The sequence below is a fragment of the Carassius gibelio genome, chromosome B4 (assembly GCF_023724105.1).
Source record: "Carassius gibelio isolate Cgi1373 ecotype wild population from Czech Republic chromosome B4, carGib1.2-hapl.c, whole genome shotgun sequence".
In the NCBI taxonomy this organism is placed as follows: domain Eukaryota; kingdom Metazoa; phylum Chordata; class Actinopteri; order Cypriniformes; family Cyprinidae; genus Carassius; species Carassius gibelio.
Genome location: NC_068399.1, coordinates 1,444,607 through 1,462,773, shown reverse-complemented (window position 1 = coordinate 1,462,773; position 18,167 = coordinate 1,444,607). Strand labels below are relative to the sequence as shown.

The following is an 18,167-nucleotide window of genomic DNA, read 5'->3' as shown; positions in this document are numbered from 1 at the left end:
ATTTTGATGGTCCCCTTAATCAATTGACTATAAGCAACTAAATAACCAACTAACTCTGCTACTAATATGCTCAAGAATGGTAGAATCTAGTACGGTAGAATAAGTTGACATACTTGTAAAGACACCTATGTCAGTTTATCTGTTGGTTGACCATCAAAATAAAGTGTTAGCATATATTTACATTAGCAGACATGCTAATACTCCAATGACCGCTAGTTGATATGTAGTTGCAGAGTTACTCATCACCAGCTGTCTAAAGGGTACCATCAAAATAATCAAACTGATATTACAATAAAAATAGTTCAAAGCAAATGTGTCATATTACAAATTCATCTGATCTGATATCTGATCTTATGGCTGTTTGAGAGAAAAATAAGTTATTATTACTACTTATAAGTAGAACTTTAAGTAAAGTATGATCAGAAAAATGGCAAGAAATGAGACTTATAACGCATTATAACTATGAGAAATATAATCCATTGTAAAAGTTGATGCTACATGTTCATTATGTTATAAATAATCATACTCTTAAAAGCTATAACCACAAATAAGTAAACACTATAAGATATTAAAACTGTTCTTATGAATATTCATGAGATGATACAACATATTATATGTTTTTTGTAATGCATTATACATTCATTATAATGCCTTAACAATACTGTCATAATGTATTATAAATACAGGTTTCATTTTGTTTCCAATGAGCAGCTATGAACCTATGGTTTTCACTTTTTACTAAATCTCCATTATAGACAGAATGGCATGTGTTAGTAGATGTAAGTAATGCAGGTGGATGGTTCTGTTCATTAAAGGCCAAGGCAGCTCTTTTTTACATTTAATAATTCAAATTAATTATTAATAAATCACACACACACACACACACACACCTATACATATAGAGCGATACACTAATCTCATGATACGATATGATACACGATATTCAGCTCATAATACGATATATATCATGATATTCAGCCAACGATACGATCCGATATAATTCGATTCGCTTACATCATTTTCTGATAGATTTAAAGGGGACAGAGTGATTTTGGTAACATCTTGTGAGTGTTTCATTTACTTGGATTGAATTAACTGAAATTAAAACTCAAAAACATCAGCTTGCAAAATAAATGCTGGACAAAATGAATCAAAGATGTGTTGAGAAAATTAGTTCCATTTATTATATTGAAACAGTGCAAACTGTAGCTTACAAGCCTCTGAAAGGTAAATAAAGTGCAACATTGCAATTAACAATGGAGAGTTAAAGTGCAAGTGGCCTCTTCTGAACAGTTTCTTTTTGAAGTTGTTCATTTCAAATGTGTATATATACTTGTTTGTAATTCTACTTGAGACAATTGAGATTCTGAGATAACTGCATTCAGCTGTTTGTCCTTAATTGCTGACTTGCTTAAAAAGGGTGAGTTTGCAAATTGAGCACTGAAGATAGCAATGCGCTAAAACGTTTGCTGGTGTCCATTCTGTTTTTAACCCACGTGCACTTTGCACCATTTTGCACGATGCAATTTGAAAAATAAAATAATTTTTGTAGACTTCCAGTCTTGAGTGGATCAGTGTGTGGCCAGCCACTTCTCTTGTTTGAACAGTTTCTTTGAAAGCTTTTTAGCTTCACACTGAACATGAGGTAGCCAGTCTGGCCGCCAGGTAAGTAAACGTAGTAGTACCATGGCTTCTCCAAAACATCAAATAATTCAAGTTGCTAAGAACATTTAACTTAAACCTTACCTGAGTATTTTAAGGTCTGTAAGCCTACACCTATGTGAGGTAGCCAGTCTAGCTAGCAGAAAAAAAATAAACCATGGCAGCCAGACAATAATTGGCTGGGAGGCTTTAACATGTGCCCTTGTCTGAGCGTTCAGCCCGGGAATGCAAACCTTCCCACACATCTGGTTTTAAGCAGATATATATATGGGTTTTTAATACCATTGTTTTTGCTCTTATTACAGATCGCAACAAAGGGATCAGAAGATTATTCAGATTGCACAAGAAAAGAAACGCTTGCTAGAAGAGATCCAGAGATCGGACCAGCGAGCTGATTGTTATCCTGGACACACACTCAGTTGTGCAGAAACTCTCCAGCAAAGCTGCAGAGAGCGTGACCTGGCCTTGGCAGGAACAGAACACAGGCGTTGTATTAAGATTTAACATTTAGTATTTATTAAAAATGTATCATCATCAAATTTGTTTGTGAATGTAATGCTAATGTTTTTATTTCTTCAGACGGTGTTGACATTATCACCAGAAGAAGCTTTTTGACCAACTAATGCTTGTCTCACGACTGACAGAAGAAAAGCAGATCCTTGTGAAGGAGATGATGCAGCATTGTCAGTATCTTAACCTCTGTTTCAGTGTGCACACAAACAGGAAGTAAGAGTCAATCAAACTATCCGGCTTCATGCACTTTAAAATTCATAGATCAATCTATTTTAACTGAAAAGCAAGCATGCAAGTACTGGCTCAAGAACGAAGGATAAATGTCCTTCAAAGATTATTCGTTCCAATTAATATTATTTTTTCCAATTTGACTTTCCAAAGGAGCTCTCTCTGATCAAATGTTTATTGTGACAGTAATTCCATTTCTCTTCATGTGTGGACTTCCAGGCTCTCGGTCCAGGGCCTCATCAGTCTACTAAAGAGAAGACCACAGACTCTAGCATGAGCGTTCAGAGGCACTCTCGAACCAACTCCTATGCTGGAGGAAGAAGAGGAAGAAATGGCCTGGCAACGTGACATCAGCTGAGGATGAGGATGATGGAAAGGTGGGGACTCAAGTCAGACTCGAGCCACAGTTGTAAATGCTTTTGCTTTGACTTGTGCTTTGATGACTTGGAAATGTCTTGACGAAAGAGCTTGTTCTTTTGTAAATAAGTTATAATGGAAGCAATGAGATTTGTTCCAGCAGACAACTGAATTTAAATGGAAGGATTGAATGAACTGAAGTTGAAACTGATTTATAGAAATATGCATCTGCTTACTTGGTTTGTAATACATGTGTTTTACACTGCTGTCATTATGAGTAGCCATAACCAGATTTTAGTATTGTTTCTTTTGGGCAAAAACCTTCATATCACTTATATCTGAATTTAATTTGAATTTATAGTCTGCACGGTCCTCCATGTTACACAGTTTCTCTCACACATGGGCCATGAAAGTGATTGAAGGCTTTCTAAGTAACTTCTGAAACATCTATCATAATAAGTGCTGTCAAACGATTAATGGTGATTAACCACATCCAAAATAATATATGTGTGTATTCTGTGTATATTATGTATATTTTAATACAAACACATACAGTATATATTTTGAAAATACTTATGTTTACATAATTTTATATTATAAAAATAGATTTAATATATAAACATTTCTTTTTCTAACATATATACATGCATGTGTTTGTATTAATATATACATAATAACTATACACACGTAAAGTAAACTTTTATTTTGGATGCGATTAATCACCATTGTTTAACAGCACATTGTAGATTTGCTCTGACTCAAGTTTGTCAGTTTGTTGATAAACAAATCATCAGTTTGTTTATGCACATCAATATAATGACCACATCCATTGGATTAACAGCTCATCCCATGGTAGGAATAAGCCAAAAATCAGATGTGGAGACTGTCATCTACAAGTCATTAACAGTGTCATCTTCAGAGATACTTGCTGGAAACTTTCCAAACAGAGTGTGATTGAGACTACACCATTATATAATCCATTCAGGTGGTTTGGAGGGGTTCATTTGATTGAATGGATGTTAGTGGTAGTTATCACCCTCAGAGATATGGCACAAGAAGGGACTCAGTAAACTGAAGACCATTATCATCCATTCACATGGTTAATAAAAGAGATGACTCCAGATCCAATTAGATTCTGTTTAATTGTTGTTTGTTGGCACCATCAATGTGGTCCAGGTAAAACTGTGCCATGTGGGAAACAATGAAGTTATATTGTACTGAACTGAATACACATTGTAAATGTAAAGTAACCTATTTGTAAATCTGTTTCATTGTTGGATCAGTAGGGCGGGGTGTTGGCAAAGACCTCACCATAGTATTCAATACAGCGGGTCACAGTACGATTTGATATATTGGTATGATTATATGCTTCACATAACTTTAACTTCTTTTTTACAGTCTTACTGTTCTGACTGTTAAAGTTTCCTGTTGCATCGTCACTGGGAGGTATTTGGTAAAATGGATACTGAAAGATGGTTTTGTCAGAAACTTGTGGAAACTTTTTGGCATATACTTGAAGACAACATTTTAATTTTTTAACTTCTAATATAATGGTTACTGTGGATGCTCTTTTCGCTGAAACCATGCAGCTTGCATGACGTACTTCCACCCAGAAGTATTTTCTTCACTTTCACCGTGTAAAGCTTTCCTTTAATGACTGGCCTGTGCAGGATGAGGTCTGAATGTGTCCTGAAATAAGCATGGATGTCCCTGGAAGAGACATATGTCTCTCTAAAATCCTACTCATAATCTAGACCATGGTCTTTTTTACCATCATGCAGCATTAGCATAAATATATCTGCATATAAGCCATGTGTATCTCAAACAGAAATACACAGCTTGTGGTTCTCATCATGTTATGGGGTCGTAAATCTGTTTACACAGTCAGAAACAAACTAAAATTTTCACTTTATATATTGAGCCTTCAACAAAGTGCTTGCTGAAACTAGACCTGAGATGGCTTGTGTCTGTGAAATGAGAAAATTAAAAGGTCTTGACTTGGAGAGTAACATATGTTAGTATGAAGATTGTACATGTTCCTGCTTTAAAACACTGACCTGTGAATCTTCACCTCAGTGCATAAATTTCATATAGGTATGCCATGCAACCTGATACAAATCAGCACTACAGTCGTAGTTCTTTTGCTTTGTAAAGTAGGGTTGTAAAAGGATATATCTACTGAATATATCAAATATCTAGTACATCCGAACTAGTAATAAAACTGTATCAGTGTGATCTATGTTAACAAAGTAAATATGTTAGTTTATTTAAGATATTTTTGCCACAACAGGAGTAGAGCACAACACAGTGCACTTCTGTCACCTGCTACTGAAATAAATAAATATATATAGTATTGTTGAGTTATCAAGTTGTTTTTGTATGAAGACATTTTGAAGTTACAATAAAAAAAGCAGGTGTCTGTGAAAAAAATTATAAGGAGGCTATGTAATTTCTCACTAGAAAACAGGAAATTAGAAGAGTAAGAGCATAGTAACATAGCCTGGATCTGAAGCATTTCAAGCCAAAACACCTATGTGTCAGCCAGACCTAAACTGACTGATGCATTTTGGTTTGCACTGAATTAAGCAATATAGTAAATAGTCTTAAAGGGTCTCAGAAACTACAAACTCGATTCCAAAAAAAGGTGGGACACTCTACAGATTGTGAATAATAACAGAATGCAATGATGTGGAAGTTTAAAATATCGATATTTTATTCAGAATACAACATTTAAGGAAAAAATAAGCTGATTTTAAATTTGATGGCATCAACACATCTCAAAAAAGTTGGGACCAGGCCATGTTTAGCACTGTGTGTCATCCGCTCTTCTTGTTATAACAGTCTGCAAACGTCTGGGGACTGAGGAGACAAGTTGCTCAAGTTTAGGAACAGGAATGTTGTGCCATTCTTGTCTAATACAGGCTTCTAGTTGCTCAACTGTCTTAGGTCTTCTTTGTCGCATCGTCCTCTTTATGATGCACCAAATGTTTTCTCTGGGTGAAAGATCTGGACTTCAGGCTGGTCATTTCAGTACCTGGATCCTTCTTCTACACAGCCATGATGTTGTAATTGATGCAGTGTGTGGTCTGGGATTGTCATGTTGGAAAATGAAAGGTCTTCCCTGAAAGAGACGAGGTCTGGATGGGAGCATATATTGTTCTAGAACTTGGATACACCTTTCAGCATTGATGGTGCCTTTCCAGATGTGTAAGCTGCCCATGCCACACACACTCATGCAACCCCATACCATCAGAGATGCAGGCTTCTGAACTGAGCGCTGATAACAACTTGGGTTGTCCTTGTCCTCTTTAGTCCGGAATAAATGGCATCCCAGTTTTCCAAAAAGAACTTCAAATTTTGTTTTAAATGAGCCTTGTCCCAGAGAAAACACCTGCGCTTCTGGATCATGTTTAGATTTGGCTTCTTTTTTGACCTGTAGAGTTTTAGCTGGCAACGGTGAATGGCACGGTGGATTGTGTTGACAGACAATGTTTTCTGGAGTATTCCTGAGCCCATGTTGTGATTTCCATTACAGTATCATTCCTGTATGTGATGCAGTGTTGTCTAAGGGCCTGAAGATCACAGTCATCCAGTTTGGTTTTCCAGCCTTGACCCTTACACACAGAGATTGTTCCTGATTCTCTGAATCTTTGGATGATATTATGGACTGTAGATAATGATAACTTCAAACTCTTTGCAATTTTTCTCTGAGAAACTCCTTTCTGATATTGCTCCACTATTGTTCACCGCAGCATTGGGGGAATTGGTGATCCTCTGCCCATCTTGACTTCTGAGAGACACTGTCAATCTGAGAGGCTCTTTTTAGACCCAATCATGTTGCCAATTGACCTAATAAGTTGCCAATTGGTCCTCCAGCTGTTCCTTATATGTACATTTAACTTTTCCGGCCTCTTATTGCTACCGGTCCAAACCTTTTTGGAATGTGTAGCTCTCATGAAATCCAAAATGAGCCAATATTTGGCATATTTCAAAATGTCTCACTTTCAACATTTGATACGTTATCTATATTCTATTGTGAATAAAATATATGTGAGATTTGTTAATTATTACATTCATCTTTTACTCACAAGTACAGTGAGTACAGGTGTCCCAACTTTTTGGGAATCAGATTTGTATACACATATTCATCTAAATGTGACCCGTGACGTTTGAGGAATCCACTGATCAAGTGTTTTAGCAAACAACAATAAAGAATTTTGCTGAAGGTAGATCGAGACTTACGTAAACCTACAGAGCCCAGGAAGTCAGACCTATTTTTACAGTGACTTATTTTGGTAATTTTATTACACTATGCTCTCCCCCAGAGTTACATATAGTAATGACCAAAAATAAGGGCCGCCTTGGTAAATATTATCAAAGAAGGCTGTGAAAATTAATCTGCATGGTTAATCCTTCTGATCTTTCATTTAAAAAAATCCACAAAAAATCTAAACTTTCTTTGGATAATAAGAATTTAAAATGGGAAATATCATTATGAAATGTTTTTCTCTAATACACATTGGCCACAATTAAGGACACCCCTAAAAATGATTCTGAGTAAAATATCTCTGAAGTATATACCCATTCATATTTACAATTGAGCACTCCAGCATGATTAAGAACATTAAATTATCCAGACATTGCGAAAATATAAATAGGGGGACAAAGCCCAAATGCCCTTAATCATCCATCACACTGAGAAAAACCAAATAATATATTTCTGATGTGCAGCAAAAGATAACTGAGCTTCACAAATTGGTGAAGTGGCTTTAAGAAAAGAGTTAGAGCAGTGACAATTCCCATTTCCAACATCAGGACAATAATTAAGAGTTTCCAATCAACAGAAAATGTTATGAATCTGCCTGGAAGAGGACGTGTGTCTATATCGTCCTAATGCACGGTGAGGAGGTCAGTTTGAGTGGCTAAAGACTCTCCAAGGGTCACAGCTGGAGAATTGCAGAAAATAGTTGAGTCTCGGGTTCAGAAACCCTTCAAATAAAAAATTGTCAAACAGAACCTACATCAACACATGTTGTTTGGGAGGGCTACAAAATAAATTTTCCTAGCTCATCCAGAAACAAATTAAAGCATATTCAGTTATCAGACACGACTGGAACTTCAAATGGGACTGGCTTCTATGATCAGATGAAAAAAAAAAGAGCTTTTAGGCAGTAAACACTCAAGATGTGTTTGGTGAACACAGAGATAAAAAGTACCCCATGTGTACAATGAAATATACAGCTGTACAAAACCAAGCTTCTGCTACAGCCATCCAGTCCTGACCTGAACCCTACAGAACATGAGAGGAGTGAACTGAAGAGGAGAAGCTGGGAATCTGAAGGATCTGGAGTGATTCTGGATGAAGGAATGGTCTCTGATCTCTTGTCAGGTGTTCTCTAACCTCATCAGGTGTTATAGGAGAACATTTAGAGCTGTTAAACTGGCAGATGGAGGTTTCAAAAAGTATTGAATATAAGGGTGCTATTAAATGTGGCCAATGCGTTCTTATTATCCAACGACAGTTTAGATTTTTGTGATTTTTTTTTAAATAAAAGTTCAAAAGGATTAATAATGCAGATACATTTTCACAGCCTTCTTTGAATCAGATTTACCAAGGGTGCTCTTATTTTTGGGCTTGACAGTACATGCATCACTGTTAATGTTATTATTAAATAACTAGGCCTATTATAACACCGCATTCAGGTAGAGAGCAAAGACATTACAATATAACCTGTACATTATTTGTTTTGTATTGCTTCTCACCCTCTCTCAAAACTATTTTTCTTCAGGAAATTTTCTATTCTTCTTATTCGCATTTATTTTACATTAGGCTATAGGATAAAACACAGGCGGTGTTGGTTTGTCCTATTGGTGATTAATGTAAAATAAAAGCTAAAAAGAAGTCTATTTTGTGTGTGTAGATCATGGTCTCATATACAGTACTATGAAAAATAAAGTTTAAAGTTTTGGATAGCGAAGGCATGTGCAAGGATTATAAATCTGTGGGTTTGGATTCAAAAACTGAAGGTATCTGAACGCATGGACTGGAAAGTCATGGGTATGGTTTATTGATCCATTTGCATGACTTGCTAAACTTAGGGAAAAGTTTAAGAATGTGCAAGTATGGTTTATAAACTGAAGGGATGAACTGCAAAACCAGTCACAGAGATAGTTTTTCCTTCTACAGGTGACTTCCTGGGCTCTTTATAAACCTCAAGGTGTGCTTTCTCTCCACACTTCTCTCCAGTGGGAGTTATTTCATGATTCCTCATGTGTTTCCTTCAGTGAAACGTCTTCACACTGATAATATAGAGCAGTTCTCTCATATGTGAAAGGCTGCTTCACTTCTAAAACTCATTCCACAGTGAATTCAACTGATTTCTCTCCACTGTGTGTTTTCATGTGCCGGTTAAGGCACCCTTTCTGGCGGAAACTGTTTCCACACTGGTGGCAGATGAAAGGCTTCTCTCCAGTGTGGATTCTGATGTGGTCTATAACGTGTCCTTTCTGAATGAAACCATTGCCACAGTGAGGGCATATGTAGGGTTTCTCTCGAGTGTGATTCCTCAGGTGGTATTCAAACTTTGCTTTATGGACGAAACTCTTTCTACAGTGAGGGCATGTGTAGGGATTCTCATTGTGCATTCTCGTGTGGTAATCAAGGGTGCGTTTTCGGCTAAAACCCTTTCCACACTGATGGCAAGTGAAAGTGTTTATTCCAGTGTGTGCTCGCATGTGGTCCTCAAGGTGTACTATTCGTTTGAATCTTTTTCCACAGTGCTGGCAGGCAAAAGGCCTTTCTTCTGTATGAATGTACATGTGTAGTTTAAGGTTTCCGTGTTGATGAAAGCTCTTTCCACACTCGGGGCATGTGTAAGACTTCTCCTCAGTGTGTATTCTCATGTGCCGGTTAATGCTTCCTTTATGATTGAAACTCTTTCCACAATATTGGCAGGAGAAATAACTTAAGTTTACTGTCTTTTGAGCCACTTCCTGCATGGAGGTTGTTTCAGTCTGTGAACAGCTAAAAGATTTTTCCTCAGGTTTGAAATCATGGTGATTTGAGTGTTGATCTTCCTCTTTGATTTCATTCAGTACTTCATTCTCTTCTTTCACTGCCATCGGGTCTAAGGCAAGGAAACACAGATAAAAGTTAACTCCTGCTTAAAGGCACAAAGCAGCAGACATCAAAACCAACATACAGCTAGATCCTATACCTATTAAGCTCATAGACGGAGTGTGTGTGGTAGTGTTGGGTGATATGGTCATTTTTTAGGATCGTCATATTGTCAGCCCGTGAGATCAACGATACACAATATTAGCAAGAGAGAGACTCTTTGTTCTCGTCGTAGCATAACTATATGGTGTTTTAAACTGCGCAGGGGCGCAAGAGAGAGTCTGTGGAATCACCAATAATCAAAAAAATACTTTTAAAACGTAATGAAAAACTAATGTCAAATATAAAAATACTGTATTTTAAACAGCTAGTTCATATATAGTCTGACGCAACTGTCATATGTAACAAATCTGCCGCATCCGTGCACAGAAGTTATCAGTCTAAATGTTCTGCAGAATCAGTCAATAGTAAATGAATAGTAGATTTCATTTAAAGTCCAACAGTTTAACACTAATATTGGACAGAAATGAACAGGTTTAATAAAAGTATTCAAAACAGGTAAGTTCATATATTTGGAGTAAAGTTGAAGGACGAGTCCGACGCACCGCCACAGAAACATGAATGAGATGCATTCGAACTAGGGCTGTCAAAAATAGCGCGTTAACGACGTTAATTAGTTGTTTGTTGTTAATTACGTCCAATTTTTTAACGCATTTCACGCATGCGCAGTGTGACAAATTATTCAGGTCAGAAAAGTCTCGTCGATCTCTGAATTCTCAAGAACGTCGCGCCGCGACGAAAACAGCGAAGAAGCTTAAGGTTTTACCCCAGTTACTCTCAAATACATTCATGCCAAGCTCGATAAACAGAGACGACTTTGGTAGTTCATACGCTGGAGCTTCTTCCTGTTATAGCGTCCTGTGTTTCACACTGCCCATGCGCAGAACGCCTACATGCAATGCAGCGAAAATTACAGCTGTTTGGAAAAGCATTTGCATTTTACTTGGTTTTACTGGCACTTGAAGCCTTCAGAACGTGAAAATATCGATCCTAAAGTATTGTGGCAAAGCAAATGAACACCTCCCAAAAACAAGAGTGCCCAGAGTGCTGCTTATGTGATGGTGGCACATGTTTGTGTTTCTGAGTTCATTCTTTCGAGTTTCTCTTTGCATAAATTCATAGATATGTGGCTATATTTAACCACTGGTTCACCTAAAACTCTTACACTACCTGTAGTTAAATGGCATGGTTTGATATAGTGCTCAGGTAAACTTGATCTAAGTAAATGTTAAACTTTTGAAATTCAGAAAAAAAAGAACCACATATTGATGAATCAATACATGAAAATTATGTATCTGTGTCCTGTTATTTATCTTTTGGTATGCATTTCAGAAAAAAAAATGGTTAGGTAATTGCAAATAGTGATTAATCCTGATTAATCCACTGAAAATTCTGATTAATTTGATTAAAAATTGTAATCATTTGACAGCCCTAATTCTAACATAACTGTGACATTAAACTCAGTGAGAGCTCGATTAAAATATTGCACATATATAGACCGTTCAGATTACTTGTTAAAGTGTAATGAAATACCGTATATCTTCAGACGATGTACGTCTGTTTGAGGATGGAGACTTTGTAACGGACAAAACGATGTATTTTGCATGAGTCACATTATAGCACGGTTTGCATGAAAATAATAACAATGCGACCAAACTTATCCATAGTGATTCTCACGTAGTCCTTCAACGTCATCACCACATAGTGTGTGTCATAAGTTAAGCGATCAGTCTTTAAAAGAAGGACTACGTGAGAACCACTATGGATGATAAGTTTTGCTCTGCCGCCTTGTTATAATTTTGTCTTTACTTTATTTTAACACCAAGAAAGAGTTAATCTCTCATGTTTGAGAAGAGCTTGATGCCGTGTACCAGCCATTAAATGTGTGAGACATCAACTCCTCATCATCTATATCTTTCATTTCATGGATTTAATGAGTTATCAGAGTCAAAGGGTTACAACTTCTTAGTGTGTGTGTGTGTGTGTGTGTGTGTGTGAAATGCGGTGCTGAAGTGAAATAGCTGGGCAGTTTGATAGCCGAATTATAATAGGTCGCCTAATAAAAATAATAATAGCTATTATTATTATTAAATAAATTCATAGGAGAATGAGCCTAATATCATCATGACTATTGATACTCAAATGATCAGTTTTTACAGCATTCCGCATTATATCCAATCACACATGACTCTGCTGAGTTAATGAATGCAGTGGCCAATCAGAGGTGTTCAGATGGGTCATCGCTGAAATCCCAGAGATGTGAGATGTCTGCTAATAGAGATGTGTTCTCTATTAACAGTAAAGCTGTGGCTTTAATTCCTTCAGAAACAATGACGTTACCAGATCTTTGTTGAGAAAGATAATGCTGCTCTTGAGTGATTAAGCTAATTAGTTGATAACATTGCTAGTCAAAGAGTTTGTTTCTGAGTGTCTGAGTGCGGCCGCACAAGATCTGTGTGACGGAGCGTGTGTGTGTGTGTGTGTGAGATACAGTGAGGACAGAGCATTAGTTTAGAAATCGATTAATTGTTTTATTCTTTTAAAGTAGAAAATGTGCTAATGTGTCCAATGATAACCTACCAGCAATGTTAAGATGACTTCTTAATATATTACAATGAGTACATTACGATATAAATGTATTAGAACGAGTACATTGTTATTTATGTGTTAAAAACAGGATGCAAACAATCACCATGTTGTATCCGGTGGGGAGTGTCCAATGTAAACTTTAAACAGATGTTATTACCTGTATTGTACTGTGGGACAGTTAATGAGGCCCTTCACATTGCAGAGGTGAACAGCACACGTTGGATCTGTGTTAAAACTAGACTTAAATCTTGCCAGCGCTAATCTGAAGTGTGCAAACCTGTTTCTCAGAACACGTGCAAATACTTTGCTCTCTCTGAAGTATTGTGTTTGAATGGACAAATTCACACACAAACTGTCAAAATGCCCAGACACAGCCGGCTGAATGTAGGTCTAACGTTTCTGTATCAGTGCATTCTCTTAAAGTGACAGTCTTGAAATTGTGCTTTTATGGAGGAGTGAAAGCTGGAAAGAAGGACTGAACGTGGTGCAATAATCTCTTTGTCTGGATTTCTGTATTTTCATAATCATTGGAGGCTGAAATAGAAACTGCATTTAGATTAATTGCACAGCTCTATTTCTAAACATGCAGAACTCAATAAACAAGCCCTGAACTGTTTGGACCCTGAACTGAACTGGTGTTTAACAGATATATCTGTGTCTATATTTGTCTAATATCTGTCTGATCATGTGATCTCTTCAAAAACTTAATTCAATTCTGTGGAGCTGGACATTTTAAATCAGGATCTGATGAGTGAGATCAGCTTTGAGAATGAAACCAACCTGTTTGTTCCTCAGGATCTTCATGTTTGACTGTGAATGTTTCTTCAATCTTCATGTCTTCACTCTCTACTTTAATAAACACCATCTTTATAACGGTTTATCACAGCCTGGACCTCAGATGAGTTTTTCTGTGCGTTCAAGATAAGAATAATTAACAGACAGAACAATTAATCCAAAATAAATCTCTGAATGAGTCTGGATCAGCTAACACTACCTAGATCAGTTTGATCAGAACTGAGTGAAGTGACGTGACATACAGCCAAGTATGGTGACCCATTCTCAGAATTCGTTCTGTATTTAACCCATCCAAATTCAGTATTTAATAATTGGTAATTTATATTTAAATATGACACTTGCAGCCGATTTGTGAAGATAGTCATTGCTCACGATGACGTCAGCGCGCGCTGATTCGAATCACTGAATCATTCTGCGAATCATTTGACTCGGAGATTCGAACAGCTCTGTTTCTACTGAGCGAATTCGTTTCTACAATTAACGGATTCATGATTTAGAGAGTGAAATGAGACGCATATCTTATGTTACTCGTGCGCAGGGAGCGCTACTGCTGACGTTAAAAACAGTGCCCACTAAAGTAACTAGATGAAGCATTACAGTGTTATCGTATGTATAATGACACCATTTACATAGCCTTTAAAAGCTATAAAACTGCACGGTGGGTTTGTTTGAATGAAACGCTTTAAATGCTTAAAAACACCAACCTTTCTTCAACCGAATCACAACAGAAGTAGGAGCGTGGCGCGCGGGCTTATGACGTCACACATCTCAAGACAAGATAAAAGTCCTGGGACGTGTTCCAAACAGAAGGTTATGTGACAAACACTACACGGGTGTGTTTAAGGATAAGCGAGCGGACACCCTCAGCACTCGGTTAAAAATCAGAGGAAACTTCCAGAAACTTCTGTGGGCGTGACAGTGCACATTATATATTATTATGGGATATAGCCTATTTTATATATACATGTTAAATTATGAAGCGCTTATGTAAGTAATAAATAAGGTTATATCCTATTCTAATATTATTATTATATGTATTTTATTGGCAAATATAACAATTATCTGTATAAATTATAAAACACTATGACAAGGTAATGTTTAATTTATTATTTTATATATATTTATGTATTACATTTTCATATTATCATCATGTCACACATGGATCTGCATTTTCTATAGTGTATAAATTATAAATCAAAATACATATCTGACATGAATTAATATATAAGCATCAAACAAACAATATAATTCTTTTTCTTAAGGATTAAAGACTAAACGGAAAAAAAGATTACACAACCATCAATTAGGTGGCAATATGCACCAAAAGAGGAATAAAGAAACAGCATGGTGCACTTTTTCTTAGCATCAATTCCCAAAGTGACTCGTCGCTTCGTGGCTCTGTTGAGAATGTCTTGAGCCTTAACCAGGAACATACTCTGAGTTTAATGAACTTTACACGTTTTTGGAAGCACATATCTCGAGTAAGCAAGGTTTGGGGTTAATCATCAGAGATGATGGTAAATGAATCCTGCTTTCTGGAATACACCCCTGGTTTTCTTCAGTAAACACAGCCGCTTTTTAAAGTGTAAGCAATGTTTAAATACCTCATTCATTCACCCTGCAAAAATGCCTTTCTTACGGATTATTTTTGTCTGATTTCAAGTACAATTATCTAAAAATCTTAAGATGCAATTTCTATAGGCCTGGATTTTACATAAAATATTTGACAATTCTAATAAATACATAAAATTGTCCTCCATTGGGCAAGAAAAATAATCTTAATGCGAATGGAAACTACAATAGACTATTTATAATTGATTAGCATATTGGCAGATCATTTGCAAAATAAGAAAAATGGACAAATTATTTGTTCCCTTTTTGTTTTGTTTTTGTAGCCACCACCACAGCTGTTAAATAAACACAAATTCTTCACAATTCATTTGATCATCTTTATTTCCTAAAAACAAAAGTAAAAAAAAAAATAGTAAGTTATTCATTTTAATTAGTAGTTTTAATCAATGAACTTCCAATACTTGACCATCTCCATTGTGCTCAAAAGCTGCAGTCATTGAAATAGACACTGAATTATATTTAATGTCAAATGTTTAAGTAATTTAGTCTATATACCCATGAACCGTTCATGCTTAAAGCTCTATTTTTTGCCACAGGTTACCATTCAAATTAATAATAGTTCAATAAAATTACAGTTTTCACCTCCCCTGGACTTCAGGGAAGCCCAGAGGTATTACTCTTATAGTGATAACGTTAGTTTTATTTAAAGGGTAAGTTCAACCAAATATTAAAATTATGTCATTAATAACTCACCCTCATGTCGTTCCAAACCCATAAGACCTTCGTTTATCTTCTGAACACAGTTTAAGATATTTTAGATTTAGTCCGAGAGCTCTCAGTCCCTCCATTGAAGCTGTGTGTACGGTCTACTGTCCATGTCCAGAAAGTTAAGAAAAACATCATCAAAGTAGTCCATGTGACATCAGAGGGTCCGTTAGAATATTTTGAAGCATCGAAAATACATTTTGGTCCAAAAATAGCAAAAACTGTCTTCTCTTCCACGTCTGTTGTGAGCGCGTAGCAGTGGCTGCTGACGTGCCAGAAAACACGTCAGCAGCGCCAGACAAGGCTGAATAACAATTATTTCCAACATTGCATGCAACAAATACCTAAGCATTTATTTATCAATTTGTTTTATTATTTAGCCAAGAGCATGAAGATACAATGATGCTAATTGCATGAATTAATTTGTTATCTTATCCCCTAAACAGAACACTTTTTTTTTAAGTATCAGTTCAGGCACAGTTTACACACGGCACGTTTTTAGAAATATCGATTTGGCAAAGGTATCGTAAAAGACCCAATTGATATCCAACCCTAGTCATAATTGACATTTTCTGAGTGATAAACTTCTACCTAGGTTTATGCTTTATAGGGAACCCTTTTACATTATAACGTTTTACGTTTCAACTTTACCCAATACTACGTATTTACTATTTATTTAACTTTGAAAGAAAATGTATGCAAACATTTAAAATTGCACATAATACAGTTTTTAAATGACCTTATAAATAATGAAATTTGGAGTAGCCTATATACTCAACACGTGCAAATGCGTGCAATGGACAAAAAAAATACATTTTAGTTATTAATAAACTGTCCGATTGTGAGAGAGGTCTGCCAGGCCCTTTTGAAATCTCTGAAAAATTAGTTTCTCTCCCTGCCAAAAAACAATGAGTAGCTCTCGATAATGCAAGATTTTTGAGACTGTGGAATCTTCCCAATTGTTTGGTGTGTGTGGATAGAAAGCATATAGTAAAACAACACATGTGTACCATTGTCCTTTTTCTCCGTAGTGTTGTGCCCTGTGTATTGGAATAGGAAATAACCCAAAGAAAGGTTTCAAAAGTGTTAATAACACACCTGTACTGATCATCAGTAAATACAATCTAATCCATATTCAAAGAGGAGACGAATGGAAAACTGCAGTCATCACACCTTTGGGTCACTACGAATATCTGGTCATGCCATATGGCCTTTCAAACTCACCATCCATCTTCCAAAACTAACAAATTATTTCATATTCTTTGTTTTGCCACCTGTGACCGTCTTGGGTGGTCAGTCCAAGTCTGGCAGATAGGGAGACGTGTCTGTGTAAGGCACACGAGAATCTTACCTTCATAGTGAATCAGCTTCACCAACACAAGCTTGTCTCACACTGCAACCTTGAAGAGCTAGTAAAAGAAATCATGTGTGACTCACAAAGAAAAGCGTGCATGTATGATGAGTGTGAGACATGCAAACTCACCAACTTTCCAATGAAGGCCCCTTACACACCAGAAACCATGGTCTCCTACGTTCAGTGGGGAATGGACTGAAGGAGGTCTGAAGGAAGTGAAAGTGTAGCATTCAAAATCACGGTAAAAAGGTAATTGTAATGGAGAGCACTCTGGGTGACTTTGTTGAAAAATGTAATGACCAGCTTGTAAAGTTCAAATAGTAGAGTTGGGTCCGAGTCCACCTTTGTCGAGTACGAGTCAAGACCAAGTCCACAAACATCAAGTCCAAGTCCGAGTCCGAGTCCAAAAGGGGCCGAGTTGGACTCAAGTCCGAGTTCTTAAAGGCCGAGTCCGAGTCGAGTCCGCCCGAGTCCAGAAAGTAATTAAATTAAAAAAGATTATAAATTGGTATTGTACATTTTTACATTCTATTAATATTTTAACCTTTCAACCCATTAAACCAATGGCAATATAAAAATGTAATAAAAAATACCAATATTACATCTTGTCATTGCCATTGAACATTTTTATTTTATGTCAACGGAACTAGTTTCCTATCAAAAAAGGTTTCAAAGAAAAGAAGGGTACATACAGTATAGAACTTTTATTGTATTTCAAGTGCATGAAAATACAAATGAACCTGTTTTATTTTTGTATCACACTATATTGTCCTAAATATTGTTGTTATTTAATGCTTCTCCCCCACATTTAAATAGGCTGAGGAAATACTTAGACTAGAGTTTAAATCTATCAGCTAGTCATAACAAACTTAAAGCTTTATTACGGTGCTTAATCAACAACAAACTCCTTTCTGAACACAGCTCTGGTCTCTCTTGGTCGAGTTGTAATGAACACTGAACATGAAATGTACTATAGTGCACAGTCAAGCACTAAACCAGGGCCATATTGCTTTTCAAAAATACAAGAGCTGTGACCATTTTATGAGTTAAGCGTGCATGATGTGGTCTCATGATGAGGCCACCGTTGCTAAAGACACGCTCTACTGGTGCAGAGGATGCTGGAATAGACAGCACTTTTACAGCCAGAGAGTAAAG

The 18,167-nt window shown here is 36.5% G+C and overlaps 1 protein-coding gene across 2 annotated transcripts; it reads right to left on the bottom strand.

The window, feature by feature from the left end:
* Window positions 1-5,001: 5,001 nt before the first annotated feature.
* Window positions 5,002-14,161, bottom strand: LOC127956047 (gastrula zinc finger protein XlCGF8.2DB). Of its 2 annotated transcripts, none has more exons than XM_052553801.1 (3): window positions 14,026-14,161; window positions 13,307-13,434; window positions 5,002-9,887 (listed from the first exon to the last, which is right to left on the bottom strand). In XM_052553801.1, exons 2-3 carry the CDS (start codon window positions 13,389-13,391, stop codon window positions 9,115-9,117), a joined length of 858 nt encoding a protein of 285 aa, XP_052409761.1. In that variant the 5' UTR covers window positions 13,392-13,434; window positions 14,026-14,161; the 3' UTR covers window positions 5,002-9,114. The 2 variants fall into 2 exon arrangements, with proteins under 2 accessions (XP_052409761.1, XP_052409763.1); XM_052553803.1 differs by lacking the exon at window positions 14,026-14,161 and adding an exon at window positions 13,521-13,649.
* Between the last annotated feature and the right edge of the window lie 4,006 nt (window positions 14,162-18,167).

What these genes read in the sequence shown, in the direction of transcription:
- LOC127956047 (XM_052553801.1), bottom strand. Translation starts at nt 13,391, where the DNA reads ATGGTGTTTATTAAAGTAGAGAGTGAAGACATGAAGATTGAAGAAACA. An exon ending in AGATCCTGAGGAACAAACAG is followed by an intron (nt 9,888 to 13,306) that starts GTTGGTTTCATT and finishes TCCTTGCCTTAG; the next exon opens with ACCCGATGGCAGTGAAAGAA.